The sequence below is a fragment of the Helianthus annuus genome, chromosome 17, assembly GCF_002127325.2.
Source record: "Helianthus annuus cultivar XRQ/B chromosome 17, HanXRQr2.0-SUNRISE, whole genome shotgun sequence".
Lineage (NCBI taxonomy): Eukaryota > Viridiplantae > Streptophyta > Magnoliopsida > Asterales > Asteraceae > Helianthus > Helianthus annuus.
In genome coordinates this window covers 20,492,068-20,518,338 of record NC_035449.2, presented here as the reverse complement: position 1 = coordinate 20,518,338, position 26,271 = coordinate 20,492,068, and the positions used below count along the sequence as shown (strand labels likewise).

General features: G+C 34.3%; 4 protein-coding genes across 5 annotated transcripts in view; 3 read left to right on the top strand and 1 right to left on the bottom strand.

The window, feature by feature from the left end:
- The first annotated feature begins 651 nt into the window (after window positions 1–651).
- Window positions 652–3,977, top strand: LOC110925613 (protein FAR1-RELATED SEQUENCE 5-like). Its single transcript, XM_022169523.2, has 5 exons — window positions 652–885; window positions 1,173–1,968; window positions 2,064–2,322; window positions 2,605–3,162; window positions 3,321–3,977. The coding sequence occupies exons 1-5, from the start codon at window positions 864–866 to the stop codon at window positions 3,975–3,977; spliced, it is 2,292 nt and encodes a 763-aa protein (XP_022025215.1). The 5' UTR covers window positions 652–863.
- A 4,293-nt stretch (window positions 3,978–8,270) lies between these two features.
- LOC118489133 lies at window positions 8,271–9,479 on the bottom strand. Its single transcript, XM_035986765.1, has 3 exons — window positions 9,385–9,479; window positions 9,231–9,293; window positions 8,271–8,783 (listed from the first exon to the last, which is right to left on the bottom strand). Exons 1-3 carry the CDS (start codon window positions 9,395–9,397, stop codon window positions 8,419–8,421), a joined length of 441 nt encoding a protein of 146 aa, XP_035842658.1. The 5' UTR covers window positions 9,398–9,479; the 3' UTR covers window positions 8,271–8,418.
- A 6,469-nt stretch (window positions 9,480–15,948) lies between these two features.
- On the top strand, window positions 15,949–22,799 carry LOC110926235 (DExH-box ATP-dependent RNA helicase DExH6). Of its 2 annotated transcripts, none has more exons than XM_022169989.2 (12): window positions 15,949–16,240; window positions 16,824–16,914; window positions 17,048–17,444; window positions 17,534–17,608; window positions 17,706–17,841; window positions 17,948–18,006; window positions 18,089–18,250; window positions 18,362–18,414; window positions 18,482–18,515; window positions 18,614–18,703; window positions 18,774–19,766; window positions 21,140–22,799. In XM_022169989.2, exons 1-12 carry the CDS (start codon window positions 16,021–16,023, stop codon window positions 22,430–22,432), a joined length of 3,603 nt encoding a protein of 1,200 aa, XP_022025681.1. In that variant the 5' UTR covers window positions 15,949–16,020; the 3' UTR covers window positions 22,433–22,799. The 2 variants fall into 2 exon arrangements, with proteins under 2 accessions (XP_022025681.1, XP_035842657.1); XM_035986764.1 differs by having other exon boundaries at window positions 15,986–16,240; window positions 17,053–17,444.
- The window catches only part of LOC110926236 (DExH-box ATP-dependent RNA helicase DExH6), an 88,584-nt gene continuing 79,136 nt past the window's right edge, over window positions 16,824–26,271 (top strand). Inside the window, exon 1 of the mRNA XM_022169993.2 lies at window positions 16,824–16,914. The gene's annotated coding sequence lies outside the window, so the exon portion shown is untranslated. The remainder of the gene's footprint in view (window positions 16,915–26,271) is intronic.

Below are 26,271 nucleotides of genomic sequence, written 5' to 3'. Positions count from 1 at the left end.
TAGTTATGATTGGATGAGTATATTATTTAATACTAAAGAATAAAAACCACCCATTTCCCTTCCCATACCCGTAAGTGATTACACGCCCCGACTGGCGCCTTATGTAGCGGTGTTCGCACCCTAATGTGAGTTACCTGACACCAGCTCCCCATAACAGGTGGCCTTAGAGCAAAGGGTTGAATTGGTAATTTACACTCAAGTAGATGATTTTTGTAACTACTCTGACAAAAGTTAATAAACCTTTTTTACCCGGTTAAAGTTAAAGTAGCCCAAATGCCCAAAGTAAATACTAAAAGTAATTACTAATGCCCAAATAATTAAACCTTTTTTATTGAGTTTTCTTTTACTTTTGTGAATTATTTTATGATACTAGTCACAATTAAGATCTAATCCTTTTAAACACATGTCCAAACTCACATAATAGTGGACAATCACGTTGTTTACATATATATATATATATATATAGGTAGGTAGAGGTTCAACTAAGAATTTAATCTTCCCTAAGTTTCCTAAGAAGCAATCTTGAGCTTACATGTGGCAATCTCATTAATTTAGATGAAAGGGTAATATTGGAAAATGCAAATTTCAAACAGATCTGTACTTAGTTTAATCACACGATTTTCATTCCTTCATTCATTCATTGAGCTTCATCATCTGACCAATTTCATCGAGATCGTTTTCATCTAAATCAATCGCAAATCTCAATCTCAATCCTGCTGAATCGTTGATCGTTTTCATCGATTTGCCGGTACCTGCGAGATTGAGATCAATCCTGCTGAATCGTTCATCGTTTTCATCGATTTGGTGGAACCCTAGCTCCTCTGTTCATTCATTGATTTGCTGATTTATCCTCCTCTATTTTAATGATGTCTACTACTGTCGATGGTAAAATACCTTCTAGTTTTAATTTCATCTACTTTTTAGGTTTTTAGTTTTGATCTAAGTTGTGCTGGTTTTTATTTAAAAGTGTAGTTCTGAAGTTGTGCTTGTTTTTTGAAGTTGTGCTGGTTTTTTTATATTACATCATATTTTAAAGTGTAGGTTTGTAAGGTTGTGCTGTATCTTTATTTTGTGCTAGTTTGTCTGGTAAAGTTGTGCTTGTTTTTTGTGCTGGTTTATTGTAAAGTTTGTGCTGATATCTTTTATTTGTTCTGGTTTTTTGATTTGTTCAGGAGTTCGTATCTGTCCAACTACTGGTAATCAGTATTATACTCCTATTGTTCCAGATTCTTCCAAACCTGTAGTTGGTATGCATTTCCAGTCAATTGATTCTGCCTTTAATTTCTATAAGAAGTATGCTAAGTTATCTGGGTTTGAGGGTCGAAAGCATACTCAATCTTCAAAAAATGGTGTTGTGATTAGAAAGTACTTTGTTTGTGCGAAAGAGGGTTCAGCGACATCCTGTGCTGTTGACACGGTAAATGATAGTGTTGGTGCTGATAAAAAGTTAAATGACCGAAGGAGGAGACCTTCTAAACGTACCGGATGTAAGGCACACATCCGTTTGTCTTTAACTCCAAAAAATACTTATAGAATTTCTCATGTATTTGAGGAGCATAATCATTCTTTTGTTGATGAAGAGGATTATCATCTTTTAGCTTCGTCTAGAAAGTTGACATTCACTGAAGAGCAACTGCTTTCTGATTTTTCTGAGATGAATATTGGTCCAGTTAGGGCATTCAACCTTATGAGAAAGATTCGTGGTGGATTTGATAAGGTTGGAGTGACGTCTACTGATTGTAAAAATTTTAAAAGAGATATTAATTTGTTCATTGGAGAGTTTGATGTGGATATGGCTGTCCAACGTCTTATGAAGAAGAAGCTGTATTTGCCGAATTTTTCTTGTGAATTTTATTGTGATGAAAAAGGTGCTCTTGCTGGATTATTTTGGGCTGATGAAGAAATGAAACTGAATTATGAGGTCTTTGGGGATGTTATGTCTTTTGATGCTACGTTCCGTACGAACAGGTATTTTATTCACTTTTTGTAGATCATTTATTCATATTTTTATTAAACTAGCACAATTCAGCAAGCAGTTGTAATATAATCAATTCAATTTTTAGGTATGACTTGGTATTTGTTCCGTTCACTGGAATCGATAATCATCATCACAATGTCACGTTTGCTGGTTCTTTGTTAGCATCTGAAACTGCTGAATCATATAAATGGCTTCTTCAAAGTTTTTTGAAGGCTTTTGGTGTTGCACCTAAGGTGGTTGTGACTGATCAGGACGCTGCAATGAAAATTGCCATCCGAGATGTTTTCCCAGATACCAGACATCGTTTGTGTATGTGGCATATAATGATCAAAGTTTCTGAAAAGGTAACTTTCTTAAACCAGCACACTTTTAGCATATAAACCAGCACACTTTAAACAATCCATTTAAACCAGCACACTTTAGCATATAAACCAGCACACTTTTAAACCAGCACACTTTGGCATATAACTCAGCACACTATTAAACCAGCACACTTTCTTTAAACCATCACAGTTTAAGCATCATAGTTTAAGTTTATACATCAACTAGCACACTTTAACATATAAACCAGCACATTTTAGGATTTGTTTGCTGTTTTAATATACTAATTTTTTTTTTTGTTATAGGTTGGTACTGAGCTATCACAAGATGAGGTTTTTAAAGAAGATATATGTGATGTTGTATGGACTGATGCTCTTGAACCAGCACAGTTTGAGACACAATGGTGTGATTTAATGATTAAGTACAACCTTACTAGTAACAGCTGGCTGTCTGATATGTACAACCTGAGATCAGATTGGATTCCTGCATACTATCGTCATGAACATATGTCCGGTCTTATGCGTACAACATCTAGGTCTGAGAGTGAAAATCATTTTTTTGGTCAATTAACCAACACAAAATTGTCATTAGTTGAGTTTTTGAGCCATTTTGATACTGCAATGGAATCTCAGAGGTTTAAGCGCAGCAAACGTGATCATGATACCAGATACACACAACCTCGCATGAAAACCAATTATGAATTGGAACTGGAAGCTGCAAAGATTTATACTCGGGGGATATTTTTTGATGTTCAAGAAGAAATTCGACTTGCTTGCAAGAATTATATGTGCAGGCGTGAAGAAGAAGTTGGTGATTCAATTAAGTTTTATATTCTACAGGTCAATCTTCCTGGCCTTCATGAGGTATTTATTTATACCTTTAGTAGCACAAACATGTTCTGCTTTTTACAATACATTTTAAGTAGCACAGTGATTTATATTTACAATTAGAATTTTACATATATAAACCAGCACACTTTTGTTATAAACTAGCACAATATAAGCATTTGTTATTTGTGTAGGTTCTTTTTACTCCTAAGGATATGGTAATTAAATGCAGCTGCAACCGATATGAGCAGTATGGTTTGCTATGTAGGCATGCCTTTTGTGTTCTTCGTCTTTGTGGTATAAAGGAGTTCCCTAAAAAATATGTTATGGGGCGTTGGACAAGAGATGTTCCAAAAAAGACAAAAGTTTCGAGTTTTGATCAAAATGCTGCTGGTAATCAAGTTGAACGTGCTTCCAGCATTGTGCGTGAGATAATGACTGCAACTGAACATATTGTTAACCGTCTTGTTACAAATATTGACCTGTTATCGTCGTATAGAGACCAAGTGATCGAGTCGAAGTTGAAGGTTGATTCTGCTGACCTTCCTGCAGAATCACTTGACAAGAATGCAAGATTAGCTAATATTCTTCATGCTGATCAGCCATGTTCATCGTCTTCTGCTACCATTCTTCCACCTAGTGGTATTAGAAACAAGGGGTGTGGTTCAAACAAACGCTTAAAGTCTTTTCGTGAGGTATCATCTTCAAGAGTATCAAAGAAAACTAAAACTAGAGGTTGTTTGATATGTGGAGGTCATGGACATAATAGTCGGACTTGTAAGATGAAGACTACTGTTGCTGATTCCAGAAGAGCAGTTAGTCGTGTGTGTTGGAAACCAGCACAATATTAATTGTATGAAACCAGCACAATTTTAAACTTCTTCTATGATATTTGGATTTGTTATTTTTTTCATTTCAGTTTGGATTTCTTGTATTCTTATTATGTTTACAACATTCAACCAGCACATTATTAGTTTTTGTTGATTTTTCAACATTCAATATACTGTTTAAAATGTGCTGGTTGAAACCAGCACAATTATAAAACCAGCACAATTTCATAGAAGAAGTATAAAATTGTGCTGGTTTTATAATTAAACTTTGTTCTTTAAAACCAGCACAATTATAAAACCAGCACAATTTTAAACTTCTTCTATGAAACCATCACATATTGTCATAGTGAAACCAGCACAATATTAATTGTAAAACCATCACATATTGTCATAGTGAAACCAGCATAAAATTAACTCCTAATATAACTGTTAAAGCAGTACAATGTAATTGTTAAACCAGCACCATATTAATTGTTAAACCAGCACAAAATATTACAGACAACTACCAAACTAATGTTATATTGTTCAACCAACACAATCAATATTTCTGGTTCAATCTGTCATTGATTTTCGTTTCCGCATTTTTCTTGCATTCCTCTTTCTTTTCAGGCTCCATCTTCTCATACTTCTCTAACAGTTCCATCATTTCACCTTTCGCTAAGTTGATGTCGGATAAAAGTATTTTGCTTAAATACTTGTATCTCAGTTCAACCAACTCTTTGTCTTGTTCCGGTGACTCTTTCGACAGCCCACTATCCCATTCCTTCTTGCTCACATGATTCCCTGTGTATGTCTCCATGTGTCTCATTGCAAAGACACCACAATCTACAAAGTTCTTTTCCGTTTGCCACGACATTTTCATTATTTCTGGTTCCAAGGGCGACATCTTTTTGTGCATTGTTGGGTATTCAACTTCAAGGTAATCACATACAATTTCTTTCTGTAATTTGAAAATTTTCAAAATCAAAATCCCTAAGCATCACAAATATAATTAAAATAAACAGCACAGAATTAATGGGCATCAATATATTACCACTCTTTTAGCACGTGCCATTTTTTGTGCTTTTGCTTTCCCTTTCATGTTGTCTATAATCTTGATGGCTTCTCCCTTGAAATCAAAACATACAATGTAGTAGTGCTTGTGTTGTAGTATTGGAATGAACAACATGTCCACTTTCCTAATAGTTCCAAACTCGGTAGTCATCAATGTCGCGGCAATGTTTTCGCTGAAATTTTGTGTGCAGGTCTTTTTGTTCAGTTTTGGTTTGAAGTTGTTTTCTCCCTGCACAGAAACCAGCACAATGTGTTATAAACCAGCACCAGCACAATGTGTTATGAACCAGCACAATAATAGCATTTCATATATTAGACTAACCAGCTATTAATAAAACATTAATTTTTCAAAACCAGCACAATGTGTAATAATCCAGCACATTTTGTTGAATGCGCTTTTTCTAATCTGTTATTAAAACCAGCACATATTAGAAAACATACCAGCATGTTGCATGGGCAGAAAACTCTTGCCGGCGAACCTTTGCTTCTGTAGACCTCTTCACTGTTTAGTACCAATGACCAAGCTGTTAGGACTTGGACATGTATGTATAAGTTCGGGTGAAGCGACTCCAGACATACCCTTGAAAGGTTTGTGTTAAATGCTGTCTCAAATATAAACACCCTGCATTGTTGTAATACACATTAGTTTAAATACTTATTTTTATCCAATTAAGATTTTGTTGGTTTTTATACTTACCAGGGGTCGTCAACTGTCGAGAACATCCATTCGGCTATCCTTACTTCAATTTTTTCAGTTTTTGTTTTTATTTGTACAACTCGCTGCATATATGGTGAACATAAAGGTTCGGCAGGGTGAGTTGTACGTTTGCTTTTCTTCTGGACTCCGGCGTTTAGGTCTTCACCTATGAAGTCTTGTTTTTCACTGTCTTTTTTGGGTTCCTTTTCTGGTGTTTTAAAAACCTCTCCTTGCCGTGCTGGTTGACCAGCAGCGTCACTTTCTCCCTTTGGTGGTTCATTAGCATCTTCAAATCCTTCTTTCTTTGCTGGTTGACCAGCAGTGTCACTTTCTCCCTTTGGTGGTTCATTAGCATCTTCACCTCCTTTCTTTGTTGTTTCCCCATCAGGTTTACCATCTTTAGCCTTTTCTCCACCTGCATCCTTTTCTTCTTCACCACCAACTCCATGATCAGCACCATCTTTTTTGCTGCTTGCTACTTGTTCTGCCTTTTCTATTTCTTTTATAACCTCTGGCCACATTGAACTGGTGATTCTGAAAGGAGTTGAATCAAATTGTGAGACCACCATTTTTTTTTGTGATTGGGTAAGTTTAACTTCATTCCCTTCTTCCTTTTCATTCCCTCCTTCTGTCTTCTCTCCACTTCCTCCTTTTTTCTTTTCTTCATTCCCTGCTTCTGATTCTTGCTTCTCGAAATTGTACTTTTCACCATATACTAACAATCTTTTTTCTCCACTCATCCACAGCATCCACAACCTCATCACCTCTGTACTTTGTTAAACATTTTGTAATCATTTCGTGTGTTTCTTTGACATGCATGTCCAGCTCTTTTGTTTTGGTTTTTATCAGACAAATCCATTCCTGAAAAGATAACCAGCACATTCTTTTTATAAAGTAGCACAAATTGTAAAAGTAGCACATTTCAAACTAGCACAGTTTTACAATCCATTTAAACCAGCACACTTTAGCATATAAATCAGCACAATTTCACATTCCAAATTCTAACATTAAACTAACATATACTAGGTATAAACTAGCACATTTTTCAACAAATGTCATAAAAGTAGCACATTTTTTCAATAACCATCTAAACCAGCACTTTTTTCAGTAATACTACAGATAAACACAATAAAATAGAATTTACCACTCCACTTGTTGGATTTGTAGGTGGAATTTGTGAGAGTTTTTCCTGGGATTGTGGAATGTCCAAACTTTGTGTAATGTCTAGAGATTCTGGGAAGTCACTAAAGTAACGATTTCTAGCTTCATCAGTTTCCTTCGAGATTTCTTGATATGTGGATAGAGGTTGTTCAGCTGGTGCTTTTTTCTTCATCTTCAGTTTTACCTTCAAATTCTTTCGTTTTTCATTTTCTTCTGTTTCACCAGTTGTTGCTGCTTTCAAACTTGTTTTCTTCTTACTCTTCACCACCATTTGAGTAGGTGTTTGTGTTGTCAAGGCGAGTTTCTGTGCTGGTTTCAAACTTGTTTTCTTCTTACTCTTCACCACCTTTTCACTTCTCTTTCTTTTATTGCTTTCCACCACCGGACCAAGCTTTTTAATTGTATCATTTTTATGATACATTACAGCTGGTATCATCTTCTGTGTTGGATTTGTTCTTTGGTATGTATCATGAGCATAAACCAACTGATTGATTTACAAGTTAGTTTTTGTTATTATGTTTGATAAAAAACAATAAATATAGATCATTTTTAGATAACTACAACATACCACTAGAAATGTTATCGGCCCGATGTAATGTGCTGCTTTAGATTGGAACCAGCTTGTTGTCTTTCTGTTCAAGCAGTCGATCACGTAGCTGCACCAGTCAACATCCTTAATATCTACATCAGGTTGCAATGTTGTAAGGAATTTCATGTTGACGTTGCCACCGTGTGTGAGCTCTGCCATTATTGAGTTGAACATTACAAGAAAGTTCAGTTGAAATAGCCTTCCACTCTCCTTCTGTTCTTCCACAACATGAATAATATGATGCATTTTTGGCAGTTCATCATCAATTTCAAATTGATTTCTAAACTCTGCAACAACTGGATCACTCATTTTTGGTTTACTCAACTCCTTAACCTTCACTTTACCCATTGGTATGCCAAGAACTTCTTGTACAAGGTTAGGTGTTATCACTACATTATGTGTACCTAGATTCAGTGTGTTGATTGTAGGTTCATAATTGTTAGTGAGCCAGTATCCCAGATCAGTTGGTATATTTGTTATATCAAAGTTCTTCATGCTTTCAAATCCCATGTTATCTACTTCTGCTTTCTGTTCGTCAGATAACACTTGCATGAATTGAGCAAGGTTTTTTGGGCTGTTCCTGATTCTAATTCTTTTTTTCTTATCAAATTCCTTGAAAAGTGTTGATCGTATAGGTTCAGGGTTTGTGGCAACAGCTTTTAGTGCTGTTTTTTGTTTCTTTTCCGGGTGTTCGAAGTCACTGTCTGATGAGCCTGCAAGTAATTTCAGAAGAAACATAGTAACCAGCACAAGTTATAAAGTGTACTATATATTAAAAAAACAATAACCAGTACCATTTTGATCATTTAATACATAATAAACCATGATTTTTATAATTCAAAACATCATTGTTACATAAGGTTCAGAAAAACATGATCATAATACATAACAGCATTGATAACATTAGAAAACTAAAACAAACAACATAAACATGATGATCATAGCAGGAGCTGGCTAGATTGCTACTTCCTTCCAAAATTCTTGACTGAGATTATAGGTTTTTCCTCATCTTCTTCATGTTTAGGTTGTAGGATGGGGATCTTTTGTTTTTCATCATCTTCTTCTTTTTTGGGTTGTACAACTGAGATTTCAGGTTTCTCATCAATCTCTTCTTTTATGGGATCTGAAGGTTCACCACCAGAAGTAGGATGATTGGTATAGCTTGGCCACCAGATTGCTACTTCATTCCAAAATTTCGGACTCATATAATATTCCTTTTTTGTTGGTCTTACAACTTTTAGTGGAATGGGATGCAAAGTTTCATTATCAAAAGTAGGGATTGGTTCTCCTGGTTGTACAATTTGTAGTGGTTTGGGATTGTACAGCTCTGTTTTCACACACAAAAAACAACTGAAACTTATATTACTTATCTCCTGAATTTAAAAGTAGCACAGTCGGTAAACCAGCACAGATTTGGAACACTAAAGTAGCACTTGTGCTAGTTTCTTCTAAAACACTAAAGTAGCACAGACGGTAAACCAACTAGAATTTGTGCTAGTTTACTAGAAAACACTAAACCCTTTGTGCTGGTTTCTTCTAAATCAATAAACTAGCACAGACGGTAAACCAACTAGAACTTTGTGCTAGATATTTCTAAATCACTAAACTAGCACATAGGTTAAACCAGCACAGAAAATAAACCAGCACAAAAAATAAACCAGCACTATTTCATAAAAAACACAACGATCGATCTGTTTAATAAAATGCAGAACATGAATCAGTTTAGACATATTAAAACCCTAGAAATCTGTTCGTTTACAGATCCTTAACAAACCTTCGAAATCGTCATCATGTTTTGTTTCTTTATGCTTCTGGCTTCTTGTAGATCTCTTAGAACCTGTGTAATCGATTTGATTTCGAAGAAACTTAGAAAAACCGTACAAAATTGAAACGAATACACCAAAATGCAAAAAAAAAATGGAACGTACTCTCTGAATCCATCGTTGATGCTGTTTTTGTTGTTGTTTGTTCGATTTTCGTCTCTCTGATTGTCGATTTTAGGTGAAGTTTGTTAGCGATTGGGAAGTTTTCAGAGAGAGTGAAGAAGAAGTTTTTTTGAATCGTCGATAACTGCTGTGCTTTTTGTCCAGTACTATTTGTTTGTTTATGGCGAAAATACCCCCGCGCGTTGTATTTTGTTTACTTATCTAGTTTAATATTAGGGATCTAATCTGGTCCATTGGTTGTTTAAACAAATGGTGTAGATTGCTTCTTAGGCAACTTAGGCAAAATAGGCTTCTTAGGGGAACCGCCCCCTATATATATATATGGTAGGGATCCTAAGAGAAGTCCACCCTATTTGAGAAATTTGAGAACCAATCTGGACCATACATTTTCTCTAAGCAAAAAATGCAAAAAAGGTGGAAAATGCAATTTTTTTTTTTTTTTGGAAAAATCGCAGCTTTTTCGTTAAGGATTAAATTTTTTATTTTTTAAAAAAAAATTTGGGATTTATACACATGTGTATATTGTTAATCTTTTAACTATACATATATGTATATACATGTTTAAAATTGAAAAAATATGTGTTATAAATCCTAAACCTTATACCATAAACACTAAAACTAAACCTTAATGCTAAACCCTAAACCCTAAAGCTAAACCCTAATTCTAAACCCTAATGCTAGACCCTAAAGCTAAACCCTAATTCTAAACCCTAAAGCTAAACCCTAATGCTAAACCCTAAAGCTAAAACTAAAACTAAACCCTAAAGCTAAACCCTTAATGCTAAACCCTAAAGATAAAGCTAAACCCAAAAGTTAAAGCTAAACCCTAATGCTAAACCCAAAAGTTAAACCCTAATGCTAAACCCTAAATACTATTACTAAACCCTAATGCTAAACCCTAAACCATAAAGCTAAACCCTAAACCCTAATGCTAAACCCTAAATAACACTTATTTTTTAATTTTAAACATGTATATACATATATGTATAATTGACAATATACATATATGTATAGTTAAAAAGATTAACAATATACACATGTGTATAAATCTCAAAAAAAAAATTAAATTCTGAAAGAAAAACCTGCGATTTTTCCAAAAAAAAATTTGCATTTTTTTACATTTTATTTGCATTTTTTTGCTTAAGGAAAATGTGTGGTCCAGAATGCTTCTCAAGTTTCTCAAATAGCCTACTACTTCTCACATGATCCTTATCCTATATATATATGGTAAGGTTCATGCGAGAATCACCTTTATTGCGAGAACCGCGAGAACCAATGTGAACACAACCTAAAATAGCTAAAAAAACCTAAAAAAACCCTAACCCCCCCCCCACCCCAAGCTAAATGCTAAAAACTAAAACCCCCAAAAAAACCTACCCCCCCCCCCAAAAAAAAAAAAATAAAAAAACCTAAACCTTCCTCCCCCACCCCCCAAAAATTCCCCCCCCCCCAAAGCTAAAATGCTAAAAACTAAACCCCCAAAAAACCTAAAAAGAAATCTAATTTTTTTTTAATATTTTTTATGTAAAAATCGCTACTTTTAGTAGCCTTTTTTTTTAATTTATTTTTTTTGCTACTAAAAGTAGCGATTTTTTTATAAAAATATTAAAAAAATTGTGTTTTTAGCTATTTTTAGGCATTTTTGGTTGTGTTCACATTGGTTCTCGCGGTTCTCGTAATAAAAGGTGGTTCTTAACGGATCTTTGTTCTATATATATATATATATATATGGAGAAGATCATGCGAGAACCACCTCTTATTGTGAGAACCGCGAGAACCAATGTGAACACACCAAAAATGGCTAAAAATAGCTAAAAATCACACACAAATTTTTTTTTTAATATTTTTTATATAAAAATCGCTACTTTAAAAAAAAATTTGGCCACTAAAAGTAGCGATTTGAGCATAAAAAATATTTTAAAAAAAATTTTTAGATTTTTTTAGGTTTTTTGGGGGTTTAGTTTTTAGCATTTTAGCTTGGGGGAGGGGGGTTTAGGTTTTTTTTTTGTGGGGGGGGGGGGGTTAGGTTTTTTAGGGGTTTTAGTTTTTAGCATTTAGCTTTGGGGGGGGTTAGGTTTTTTTTTGGGGGGGGGGGGTGGGGGGTAGGTTTTTTTAGCTATTTTAGGTTGTGTTCACATTGGTTCTCAAGGTTCTCACAATAAGGGTGGTTCTCGCATGAGCCCCTCCCTATATATATATATAGGGGTAGGTTAACGTACAAATGCGCTTATCGTACATTACATACGCTACAATCTCAGCCGTCCAATCATCTTCCCGCATTGAATTCGCATGTTGTTTTTTTGTAACAATTTCGCATGTTGGTTTTTTAACATGCGATTTCATCAAAAATTACACAAGCGAAATTGTTACAAAAAACAGCATGCTATTTCATCAAAATTATCACATGCGAAATTGAATTACCACATGCGAAATTGTTACAAAAAAACAACCTGCTATTTCATCAAAATTATCACATGCGAAATTGAATTACCACATGCGAAATTGTTACAAAAAAAACAACCTTCTATTTCATCAAAATTATCACATGCGAAATTGTTACAAAAAAACACCTGCTATTTCATCAAATTTATCACATGCGAAATTATTACAAAAAAAAAAAACAACATGCGATTTTCATTGCGGGAAGATGATCGGACGGCTGAGATTGTAGCATACGTAATGTACGATAAGGGAATTTGTACAGTACCCTTTACCTATATATATATATATATATATATATAGGGTTAGGTTCATTTGTGAACTTCCCCTTATTTGTGAACTAAATGAACATATCTTGACCCTTGATTTAGTTTTAAGATTATAAGGGTATGATTGTAATTAGTAATTTAAATTTGATTTTTTATTTAATTATAATCCAAATTTGAGTTTAATTTAACACGATCAGTTTTCCATTTTTTATGTAAGTGCTTCCTATTTTCTTGCAATTCAATTAAAGGAATGCATAACCAAAATTTTGAATTCAGAATTTATGACAATAATAAGGTCGAAAGATATTTTATTTTTATAAAGCTTAACTAGTTACGTAGCTTTAAGGTTTACCAATTTATTGTTCTGGACATTCAATGTATATTATTTTTTTGTAATACATATGTATAATGTGTGCTTTCATCACAAAGAGAACTTCATAAAAGTAGACAATCCAAACATGCCATTATATGAGATAAATTGTAACTTTCAAAGTATATCATACATTACACATATGTACCCATTCTAAATTGTCCTTTTTTTTTCTTTTTTGTTCTGGACATCACAATTATGTATTATTCTTGCAATACACATATGTATAAAATGTGCTTTCATCATCCACACAAGTTCATAAAAGTGAAACATCCAAACCCGTCATAAAATACGATAAGTTGTATTCAAGTTATAAGCAGCAACTGAAAATAACACAATCTATAAATTTAACCACCAAAATAATGGTCGTAATCATACTACATTAAATATCCGAATAAAGCATCTCAAACCTACCGTAAAAAAATTCCACCAAAACAATTAAAAAGGCAAATCGTAAGTGTAAACACCAAACCAAATAGTTCACAAACTTCTTCCTAAGTTGTGCTATTTTGGTTTTCGTTTTGGACTCATCAGTTGGGAATCGGGCGTCCCGACGCCCTTCAATGATCCCATCCAGGTTTCCATGTGGCGCATCGCATATACACCGCAATCAACATAATTTCCTACATTCGCCCAACTAATATCCAAACGTACATGCTAGACAGCTTCAATCTCATAGCAACGAGGATGTCTCTCACGCATCAGGTACTTTACCACCACGTCTTTCTACACACAAATAATACGGTATATTGTATAAGTGAGTAGCTGTATCATTATACACGTTTCTAGATAAAGTGCGCTTATGTATAAGACATCTATATAACGGCAATTGTGAAGTATGTGACAATCAACACACATGTGTATCCGTAAAGTACACTTGTTTACAAGACCTAAAATACACATGTGTATCCGTAAAGTACACTTATGTACAATACATCTATATAACGTCAATTCTGAAGTATATGACAGTCAATACACATGTCTATCCGTAAAGTACACTTATGTACAAGCCATTTATATAAAGACAATTTTGAAGTATAAGACGGTCAATACACATGTGTATCCGTAAAGTACGCTTATGTACAAGCCATTTATATAAATACAATTTTGAAGTATATGGCAGTCAATACACATGTGTATCTGTAACATACACTTAAACAACAACATAGGTTTTAAAACACAGACCTGTTGTTCAATTGGATGAACCCTAAATTAAAGAACAAAATTGTCAAAATCGGAATAAAACAACCACAAAAAACAACAAATCAAAGTTAAATCAAGCATCTTAAACAAACCTCGCTAAACAAATAAAGCTTTTTATATGAAAATTTAACTAAAACATTAGCTTTTTACATGCAAATAACAGAGAAAAACCTGGAAATATAGACAATCAGATGAAATAGAGAATTGGAAAAAACTGAAATTCAGTATATGGTTGTACCTTGATATGTAGCCTTAAGATGTAATCTGCATGAAAGATGGTGATGTTGAATGATTCGCCAGAAGAAAAACAGTAGGTCGTTGTTTTTGATCTTCGAGAGAGAACGAGAGGAGGGTTTTTTCTTTGAACAATGATTTGATCTAAAATAACTGATATTAGAATTGAACGAGAGATTCCAAATTTTCAATTTATGGAATGATAGAAATTAGTGGAAGTTACTAATTATCCCTTATATCATTTAATTAAAAACCATGTAATATATAAGAATTACAAAAATGCCACTATTATTAAATCTCAAGATCTCCTCATCCAATGGCCAGGATCTGTTCGTTTTTGTTAACAAAATTAACATTGTTCACTCTTGATCCCTACCCTATATATATATATATATATATATATATATATATATATATATATATGAGGCATAGGACCCTTTTTTTGACGGTGAACTTCATGTATTAGCTTACCACACCATCAAAATCGGAGAGCCTCGTATTGCCCCACTCTAGCCAGACTATGTTGTTTTAACCAAGCTCATGCTGGCTTCAAAGTTTGACTTTTTTAGGCGTTCCCCCGGGAAATCATACCGTCAGCTGCCACTTGACAGTCGTTATGCCACCAAAAGATCAGAACCCCCTGGCGTAACACACGGTGGGACGAAAACCGGGTTGGGGTCGGGAATCAAACTGACAACCTCACACAAGTCCTAATCCAAATCTTTCATTGTCTATATCCACCCCAATATGACACAAGTGGAAATTGAACTTGAGTCTCTATTGGAAAACCCAAGCCTCTTACCACTAGGCCACAAGTGGGAGGACTGAGCCATAGGACCTTGGTAACTCATTAAAAGGAGTTGATTAATTTATCATTAATAACAAGTACAGTAAAATGATTGTTGCCCGTCAATGACGTGTTTCTTGCTAATCCATCAGTAAACAACTTGTCACTAACCCGTCGATAATATTAACACTGTGATTGATCGGGACATAACAAATGTACGGATATTATAGATGTAATTGTGATAAATGAGATCACAATTGGTGAAATATGTTACTTCGATAGAATTGTCACCATATTCCCCACTCCTCGCTCACCGAATTGAGGGTGGCGCCCCCTCACCTCTCGGTAATCATCACTCACCAAAGAGGTCGCCGATGGTGCATTGGTGCCCCGTCCACCCTAAGTTCAAAAGGAATTCATTCTGCTCAACAAGATATTCCATGTTTATCCTACTAAAGGCTAATAATAGACAAACATGTCAATCAGACTGGTACCATTTTCAGGGGATGATGGAGTACATTATCTTTTTGTGCTTGGTGTCTGTTTGAATATTTTAACTTCATTTCATCACCCTGTGATTTTCTCAACAAGAACCATTGTGCCATAATTGCAACCACAAAAATGGATCGTGATTTTTTTTTTTTGTAAGGGTACCGATTTTTATATATGCATTATCGTCATCACAAGTTTATTTATTGGGTTTATTAATTTTAAGAAAAAGAGTTAGTGTTCTATTAGTAAACAAAATAATGTAAGTGAAATTAAAGGTTGAAGATAAGTGAGATTGAAGATAGGGTAATTTTAGATATTTCGCCAGTCAATTAATGGTCAACTAACAAGATCTGTTAACAGGGACGTTATTGATCCAAATCGACAGCCGTATGAACTTGATTGTTCAATTTTGGCACTCAAGGACCGAAAGTGTCATTAGGTGTTTACCACATGGACGAAAATTATACTTTACTCTAAAAAATGGAATATTCGATTTAAATAACCTTGTTAGATAATACTTCTAACTTTCGATTTGTACCAAACTACTCTCAACTTTCAACTTATTGGTCGATAACACTTTCAAACTAACTTAACTCTAACCCAATTAGTTTTTTTGTTGCTGATGTGCCACTTGTATGTTGATGTAACATCTGACGTGAATTCTTTTAATTACGTGACGGCTGACGTGGCATCTGATTCAACATCTAACTTATAAACCTCAATAATAAAACGACAGAAGATAAATAACCGTTTAGGGTTTATTGAGAGGTTTCTCATTCAAAAGAGTACGAGCCGACTAGGGTTTCAAACCTGCTGCAAAAGCCATGGAACCTGCTACCGATCGGATTCCACCGGAAGCAAAATCCATGGAACCTGCTTCATTACCGGAGAAATGTCGAGGACGCTCAAAAACATCTCGTGCTGCTAAGAGAGTAAGAAATAAAAACTATAAAAAGCGAAAGCAAGAAGCCCGTAAGATTTCGGATGAGACCCGGAATCGTTTTCAACAAATACTTGATGACTTTCACAAATCCAATGATGAAGGTATGTTGATTACTCTGTTGATTATTCTATTTCACTCCATTAGTTTAAAAATTGTGATTTCATGGTTTCACTTTCGTACACCTCGTAACCATTTCAGTAACCATTTCAGTCCCTGTACTTAACTGAATAATGGATTGAAATGGTTACGCAAGTGAAACCACAGGGACTGAAATGGGAATCACAATTTTTAAACTAATGGACCGAAATAGTGATTTTTGACAAACCACATGGACGAAAACAGTAAGTAACTCTTAGCTAAAAATGTCTTTATTTTTAACTAAGTTTAGTTAGGATTTAGAATATAGGGTGAGTTTCGGCTACAAAGTGTGTTTTGTCTAAAAAGTGTAAAAAGTAATGTGGGCCTTTAGATTAGATTAGAGTAATATATGCACCTGTTTGAATATGGTGTTTTAGTAATCCTCACTCTGTTATCTACGGGTTTTGTAGATGATAATCATCGAATATTCGAATATCTGACACTAATGGTGTTTTACGTTGATTATCATGTGGTGTTTTATATTCATATTTGTATGATGGTGTGTTTGAAAATTTATGCTGATTATGTGTTTATTAATGATTTCAGAGTACACATTTGATGCCAGCATTTCAAACTATGAACGTGCTGAGGTGCACAAGTTATGGAGAGCAATGGGTATGAAGTCACAAAGTTCTGGGTGAGTATTGCTTGTTATGTATGTTAAAAACATTATTTAAAACCTTTTTTAAGTTGTACGGAAACATAATTAGAAAGCCACTCATTTGTTTGTTAGTTCAATGACAGTCTCTAATGAATTTGATCGTGTTTAGAGTAGGGGCTAATAGACGCGCTACACTTTACAAGATCAAGGTCAAGGTTAAGGTCAAGGGCAAAGTCAAGGTCAAGGGCAAAGTCAAGGTCAAGGTCCCGGCTCAGGCCCAGACCAAGAACAAGACCAAGTCAAAAAATACAGAAGCAAAACACCCGGTCACATCTTTTGCATTTTCAGAAGAGGGGAAAACAGTTTTAAAGGACTTTTTTTCTTTTTATCCACCTGGCAATCACAAAGAGGATGAAAAGATTGTTGTCACGTCTAGTAAAAGAGCTAATAACATACGAATGAGAACTGACGATATGTTCTGTAAACCTCGGATGGAAAAGGCTCGAGTTTTAAAGAAGTTTCAGTCGTTTGTTGCCAGTATGCAATCGGATCCCAAGTTAAAACAGGTTTTTTTTACAACACCTTTAAAATACTTTCTTTTGAATTTTGATAATCAACATCGATCTCAATATCTCGTATAATGTTCGCTTTCCAGATCACTGAAGTAAGGTCCAAACTTCCAATTGCATCCTTCAAGGACGTTATTACATCGACAATAGAATCCAATCAGGTTTCACAATCTACGTTATGTATCATACATTATTTTTTTTATATATTTTTTGGATATAAAAATGAAAATAATTTCGCTTTTATTTGCGTTTCTCCAGGTAGTTCTCATATCGGGCGAAACTGGTTGTGGGAAGACAACACAGGTGCCTCAATATTTGTTGGATTATATGTGGAGTAAAGGTGAAGTATGTAAGATAGTCTGCACCCAGCCACGGAGAATCTCTGCCGTTTCAGGTATCTGTCAATAAGTTTATTTAAAGTTATGTTTTTTGTTTAGTTTTCATGTTTATATAAAGTTATGTTTTTTTTTTTTTTTTTTTTTTTTTTTTTTTTTTTGTAGTTGCTGAAAGAATAGCTAATGAAAGAGGTGAATCTATTGGACTGAGTGTTGGATACAAGGTATTTGGTGAATCTATTATTACACTTAATTACATATTTTTCAATGATTATTACACCTAACGGTTATGGTGATAAACCCTAGATAAAGTTGGATAAGAAAGGTGGAAAGGAGTCATCCATCGTGTTTTGCACGAATGGAATCTTGTTGAGGATTTTGGTACAAGCTGGTAACAGTTTAGCTGGAAAAGATAAGTCAGCAGAGATGGTCAAAGATGCATTTCCTGACATCACTCACATCGTTGTGGTATTAATTTAATTTAATTATCAATATATCATTCATGATACTCTTAATTTGTGTTCAACGCACTTTGTTTTACTTTTCCTTTATCATGCTATATTTGATGTGTTTGTGCAGGATGAAATTCATGAAAGGGACCGATTCTCTGATTTTATGCTAACAATCATTAGGTACTTTAAAAGCTTAACTTTAACTCATTATCATATTCCTTTTCTTTAATTACGTTTTCTTTTGCAGAGATATACTTCCCTTGTATCCTCATCTACGCGTGGTTAGTACAAATATCTTTAATTGTTTTTTTAGTTTTTATTAACGATTTGTAAGTTTGGATTTTTCAACTTTTTGAGTTTTTGGTTTATATTTTGAAAGGTATTGATGAGTGCTACCCTCGACGCTGAACGATTTTCTCGGTACTTTGGAGGCTGTCCAATCATACGTGTCCCGGGGTTCACTTACGATGTAAGTTTGTTTTCTTTACTCTGAATCGACATATATATCTTATTCTGAGTTTGTTGCATTTGTGTTTTAGGTAAAAAAGTTCTACCTGGAGGATGTACTTTTGCTTGTGAAAACAAATGCTCGTTCTCTTGACCGCACTTCAGAAACAAACGTTAGCGAGAAATCCAAATTAACCGAAGAGTACAAACGTGCCCTTGATGAGGCTATTAATATAGCTTGGTCAAGTGATGAGCTGGAATCCTTATTAGACATTGTTTCAATGGGTGAAGGATTAGACGTTAGTAATTATCAGCATTCGGTGACAGGTGTCACACCATTAATGGTCTTAGCTAGAAAAGGAAGAATCGGTGATATCTGCATGCTTCTTTCTTTCGGTGCTAATTGTCACTTACAAGATAACGAAGGAAAAACCGCGCTGTCATGGGCCGAACACGCGGATCAAAAAGAAGCTTCCGAGATTTTACGGAAACATCTAAACGCTGATCTGGAAGAGGGAAAGCTATTGCTTGATAGATATTTGAAAGATGTTAATCCTGAATTAGTTGATATTGTTCTTATCGAACAATTACTGAGGAAAATATGTACGGAATCTGAACAAGGGGCTATTCTCGTCTTTCTTCCAGGGTGGGATGAAATACATAGATTACAACAGAAGTTACTTTCTAGTGATTTTTTTAAAGATTCGTGCAAGTTTTTGATAAGGGTTCTTCATTCCATGGTCTCCTCTACAGAACAAAAGAAAGTTTTTATAAGACCGCCTCACGGTTGCAGGAAAATTGTTCTTTCAACGAACGTAGCTGAAACATCCGTCACAATTGATGATGTCGTTTTCGTAATTGATAGTGGAAGAGTGAAAGAAAAAAGTTACGATCCACTTTTGAAAGTCTCGACGTTACAATCTTCTTGGATTTCTAAAGCAAATGCGAAGCAACGTGCAGGGCGGGCAGGGCGATGCCAGCCTGGAATATGTTATCGTCTTTATTCGAAACTTCGGGCAGCTTCGCTAATGGAGTTTCAAGTGCCCGAGATTAAGAGAACAGCAATTGAAGAATTGTGTTTGCAGGTAATAATCTGATCAATAAGCCTGTAAACGAACCGAACATTCATGAGCTGTTCGTGAACTTGTTCGGCGGGAAGTTCGTTTATTTAATAAACGAACAAACATGAACACAATTTTTTGTTCATTTAATTGAACGAACATGAACGCAAATTTTTGTTCATTTAATTGAACGAACATGAACACACGTTTTGTTCGTTCATTTATGTTCGAGAACATCCGTTTATGTTTGTTCATTTGTGTTCATTCATGTTCGTCTACTTACATTTGTTTAGTCTGTTCGTTAATGTTCATTTCATTATAAATATATAAGTAGTTATATTTGTGTATAGTGTGAGGTTCATTGGGGAACACTAAAAAAGTGGGGAACAGTGGGGAACCGACTCAAATGAACTCCGATTGGACTCATTCCAGCGGCGTTGGAACCGTCTCGTCGAACCCTAACTAGGATCTCTTAACCCTAAACCCTAAATCATAACCCCTAAACCCTAAATATATTAGGGTTTGGTTTTTAGGGTTTAGCTTTAGGGTTTAGCATTAGGGTTTAGCTTTAGTGTTTAGCTTTAGGGTTTAGAGTTTAGGTTTAGGGTTTAGATTTAGGGTTTAGCTATAGGGTTTAGCTTTAGGTTTAGCCTTTAGGGTTTAGCTTTTAGAGTTTATAGTTTAGATTTTACGGTTTAGCTTAGGTTTTAGCCTTATTTTTTAGCTTTAGGGTTTAGAGTTTAGGAGTTAGGATTTAGGGTTTAGGGTTAACAGATCTTAGTTAGGGTTTGACGAGCCGGTTCCAACGCCGCTGGAATGAGTCCAATCGGAGTTCGTTTGAGCCGGTTCCCCGCTGTTTCCCACTTTTTTAGTGTTCCCCAATGAACCTTCCCCTATTTGTATAAATGTTAAATATAAAAGGAACTTCCTAACTACTTATATAAAATAACTAATTGGCAATTGGGCTTTCTAGTAACAAGAATGGGGTATCCAATGGAACTTACCGTAATTAATCACTAATTTATATAAAAAAATACTTTATATTCGTTTATGTTTAGTAAATTATGTTCATTTATGTTTCTTTAATATGTTCGTTTGTGTTGTTTATTGTTTGTTGAATCATGTTCGTTTAAGTTTGTTTGTTCATGTTCGTTTACGTTCGTGAATTGTTCATTTAGGTTTTAAATGAACGAACATAAACGAACACGAACATACCTATTTTCTTAATAAACGAACATGAACAAAAAAATGTGTTCGATTATATATGTTCGTGTTCGGTTAAAGTTAAATGAACGAACACGCCGTTGTCCGTTTTCGTTTGGTTCTACTAATCAAAGGTTAAGTTTATTATTAATAGAAGAATTGTTTTACAACTTTTGATTAATATTTTCACACAGGTGAAGCTTCTTAACCGAAGTTGCAAGATAGAAGATTTTTTGGAAAAAACATTGGACCCTCCCGTTTCTCTAGCCATATATAATGCGATTACGGTTCTTCAAGATCTTGGAGCTTTATCACCTGATGAAGAACTTACCGAGCTTGGTGAGAAACTCGGTTCGCTCCCGGTTCACCCATTAACAATCAAGATGCTTCTTTTTGCTATATCAATGAACTGCCTTGAACCAGCTTTGACTTTAGCGTGTGCAAACGACTTTAGAGACCCTTTCGTCTTCCCAATGTCACCTGATGGTAAAACAAAAGCAAATGCCGCTAAATCTGAGCTGGCATCGTTATACGGTGGCCATGGTGATCAATTGGCGATAATCGCAGCTTTTGAATGCTGGAAAAACGCCAAACAAATGGGTAAAGAAGCCAAGTTTTGTTCTCAGTATTTCGTGCATGCTGGTGTTATGAGGATGTTATGTTCAATGCGTCAGCAACTTCGACGTGAACTTCAAACCAACGGATTTTTTCCAAGAAATTCACATAGGTTGAGTGAAAATTCTCAAGATGGTGGAATAATTAATGCGGTTCTTGTTGCTGGTTTGTATCCTAAGGTAGGAAGATTACTTCTACCTAGTGCAAAGTCGAAAAAGTATGTTATAAATGATGTTGGTAATCAGAAGGTTATGTTGAGTCGACAGTCGGTTAATTCTAGGATAACCCTTGAGAAAAAAGACGTTGATCCTTTGGTGATTTACGACGAGGTAACACGTAGTGATATGGGTTTCAGTATCAAGAAATGCAGTTTTATCGGCGCACTCTCTTTGTTATTGCTAGCTACTGAAATTGCTGTTGCTCCTATTAATAACGATAACGAGACGACTTCTGAAGAAGGTAGTAATGAAAGACGTGAAGATGAATTTATGTCTAATCCTGATACTGCGGTTGAAGTTGTTGCTGACAGGTGGCTTTCGTTTAAGTCAACAGCTCTTGATGCTGCTCGGATTTGTTGTTTGAGAGAAAGATTGTCTGATGCAATATTGTTCAAGACCACACATCTGGGGAAAGATCTACCTCGCGTACTTGCAGCCTCTGTCGCTGCAATAGCCAAGGTGTTATCTTGTGATGGCGTTGCTGGTATTAATGAAATTAAGGTTGCTCAGCAGGGAGACAATGTGATAATGGCGGGTTCAGGTTCAGATGACTTTCTTAGATCGCTTTTATCCAACGCTTTAAAACACAGGGTGATGAATCCAAAGGGAGGTTCTCGCAAACGCTCTTATGAAGAGGCTATCATGATGATATAGCTTGAAATGAAAGATGGTTTTGATGGTTATCATAGTAGACCCAATCTGTTGATACTCAATTCCCTAACCAAACCCAATTGCACCATTTGAACACAGTTTTATCGGTTCATCTTCATCTTCTCTAAATTTGAAATCATGAACTCTTATAGATGTAAAGTTTCGTTTAGTGGATTTTGTAGTTATTGTGTTGGGTTTGGTGAAATCTTACCCATCTGGAATCGTTAGGTAAAGAAATGGGTTGGGTATCGTTAATCTCATATCCATACCCGGTTGTATAATCTTGCCCCATACCCGGCCCATTATACGTTGGGTATCGGACATACCCATTGTGTATACCGTTGGGTTTTTATGTATATATATTTTTATTTTTCTATTATAATTTTATGTTTTAAAAAATTGTATAACATATTAAATAATGATAAATAACATACATGCCATGATCTAAATAATAATATAAATATATTATAGAGTAAATTACTGTTTTGGCTCCTATGGTTTAGCCAGTTTAATCCTTTCAGCCTCAAAAGGAATATTTTAACACATCAGGAGGACTCTGATGTTGTATTTTATAATTGTTTTGGCCCTTAACACTAACTTTGTTATTTCTTGCATTTAAGTGTAAGGGTAATTAGGTAATTATATACCTTAGAGGTTGTTTTTGATAATTACAAAGTTCTTTTTAATATTTCAGAGATTATTAATGCAATTACTCAAGTTTTTTTTTGTTATTTTTACGATTATTATTTAATAAAATACGTTTTAAATATACAAATAAATATGTATTTTCATTAACCGTTTACTTTTATAAATATCGTTTTAAAAAAATAATTTGTTATTTAACATTTGATGTGTTTTTTAAAACCTTACACTTGTTAACTTATTTTTTTAAGGTTTTGCTTTTGTATAAACGTTCTTTTTTTTAATCTTCGTTTTTTAAACCACTTATTTGTTTAAAATCGTTCGTTTTTAAATTCCTTCAATTTCTAGAATCGTTCATTTTCTGAAGTTCATTTTTCCTAACGGCTATAAGTAAACTGACTACAAAGTTTTAAAAATGGTTCTAAAAGGAACGATTTAAAAAGAAAGCATTTAAAAATCAACAACTTAAAAAACAGATTGTTAAAACCAGTTGAATTATAATATTATGATGAACTGATGTTTGAAATTGGCGAAACGTGGTCATTATTTCAATGGATTTCCTACATGTGATGTAAGGATAGACAAGTTTTGAGAAGTCGAGACGGGACGTGAATTTGGAGTCTTGTGATTATACGAATGTTTTTGAAAATTAGATGGCCATTTGAACCGTTCACCGGTTCAACTTGCATGAGCGAATAATCATTTTTGCTCTGGTTTATTTGATATACACCAATTTATAAATATATGCTCCATTAAACTATATTACAGATTATATAACTATAGTTATATCATTTATATCTTATACAACCTCCAGTAGACTACACGTGTCTATAACCTAGCTTTATATATAAAGAAAAGAACAAAAAGTAGATAGATGTTTGTGGCCTAAGTAGGTAGGTGGTTGTAGGAGTAGTAGCCTCGCCAACCCCAATGTCCCTCGCTGTGGCTAGCTAACTTTTCTGGCAAACCATGTGCCTCTGAACTACACCTATCAGATAATTAATAGACGTTTTTTAAGGCTAAAAAGTGTGGGGTCATGGTTAGAACATGATTCGCTACGTAGAAATATGAATGAAAGGCTACAAATCTCAACCCCCTCAATGATTTATGGTGGTTGGTGTGGATTGAACCACGATTACCATGTGCCACTTTTTCCACTTTCCTAAATTTTGACACTTTAGAAAATAAATTAAAATTATAAAAGGGATAGTGGTTTGGACTTTGGGTAATGACCATACCCTTTGAATGGTGGTTTTGGATGGTGGATTAGAGGTGGGTGACATGACACCTATGTGGAGGATCATAGTGGCCATGAGAGCCATGACCACACCCTTTATCCTAAATATGGTAAACATGTTTGGTCGGGTACACGTAACATGTTAATACGTGTTCGGAGTAAAGTGAATTTGGGTCAGAAATGTGTTATCTATACTATATTATAATGTATAGGGGGGGGGGTATTTTAAGATATCCAAAAAATAAGAACTTTTCCCCCCTTTATTTATAAAAAGACCTCTAAAATGATGGTAGTTTTGTCTTTTAAACACTATTTATTCTTTAGCTCCTAAACTTATTATACTTAAATCCTTAAGGTTTTAACAAAATCTATACTATATTATAAGTTAGATGAGGGAGGGATATTTTAATATACCAAAAAAATAAGAACTTTTTCCCTCTTAATTTATAAACACGCCTCTAACATGAAGGTAAATTGGTCTTTTAAATACTAATTATTTTTTAGTCCCTCATCTTATTACATTTAATCCCTTTTTGTTTTAACAAAATTATGGATAATTAGTTGTATTTTTCTCTCTCCACAACAAACTTATAAATCTTTTACGTATTCTTGTCATATCTTATAAACTATAATGTTTTAAAAAAATCCAAAGGTACCGTGACAACCTACTCATTTTTGTCGACGTTTTGATAGTTGTCTTGGTCAGTATTATTGTACGAATTAAAATGTACAAGTAGATGATTCATTAATATACAAGTGATTAAAACAATGTGTCATATCACATTTCAAATGCTCAAAATTCTCTATGTTGCTATCATTGTTGTCAATTTAATAATATTGTTTTGTAATATGATTCCCAGATAATATGGCAAAAACAAGTTAGGAATAATTTCCATCTACTTTTGCCAGATTTAATAAAAGAATACAGAAAATAAATTAAAGTTCCATACAAATCCTCATCACTAATTACATTTTACTTTCGTATTTTAATTACACTTTCATTTCCTCCATCTTTATTTATTTAAATAGTGTGGAAATACAATAGGAAGTTTATTTGGCTAGGAAGGATAGAAAGTGATCTTGACCATCCATTAAGTTAATCAAGGGCTAAGATTAAATCAGGGAAATTGAAAGGAAGAAAAGAGGCGCGTGAGTTTGTTCAAGGGCATTCTAGTCAATCCAAGCCAATAGTTTCTCTCTCCTCCAATTCCCCCCATTTTTTAAACGTTAATAACTCTTTCATACGACATTATTTTTTTTTATAAAAATTGCACCAAAAAAACGAGCGTTTTTTATCTTTAAAACGAGTATACTATTGCTATATTTAAAAAAAAAAATTTAAAACCCAGTTGCGTAAAACGCAATAGAAAAACCACCAGTTACGTAAAACGCAATGAAAAAAAAAAACCTAAAAAATGACATTTTTCTAAAACGCAATGCATCAAAAACACAAAGAAATGTCTTATTTGTAAAACGCAATGGCCAGAAAACACATAAAAATGTGTTTTACCTAAAACGCAATGCACCAAAAACACATAAAAAAGTGTTTTACCTAAAACGCAATGCACCAAAAACACAAAGAAATGTCTTATTTGTAAGACGCAATGGCCAGAAAACACTTAAAATGTCTGTTTTCTAAAACACAATGGACTGAAAACACATAAAAAAGTGTTTTACCTAAAACGCAATGCACCAAAAACACAAAGAAATGTCTTATTTGTAAAACGCAATGGCCAGAAAACACTTAAAAATGACTCATTCTAAAACGCAATGTACTGAAAACACCTAAAAAATGTGTTTTACCTAAAACGCAATGACTAAAAACACTTAAAAATGTGTTTTTTCTAAAACGCAATAGCAAGAAACCACATAAAACTCTCTTATTTCTATAACGCAATGGACACATAAAACTGTCTGTCACTGTGAACTGTCTGAATTGTCTACGAATTACTTTCTTCGAAAT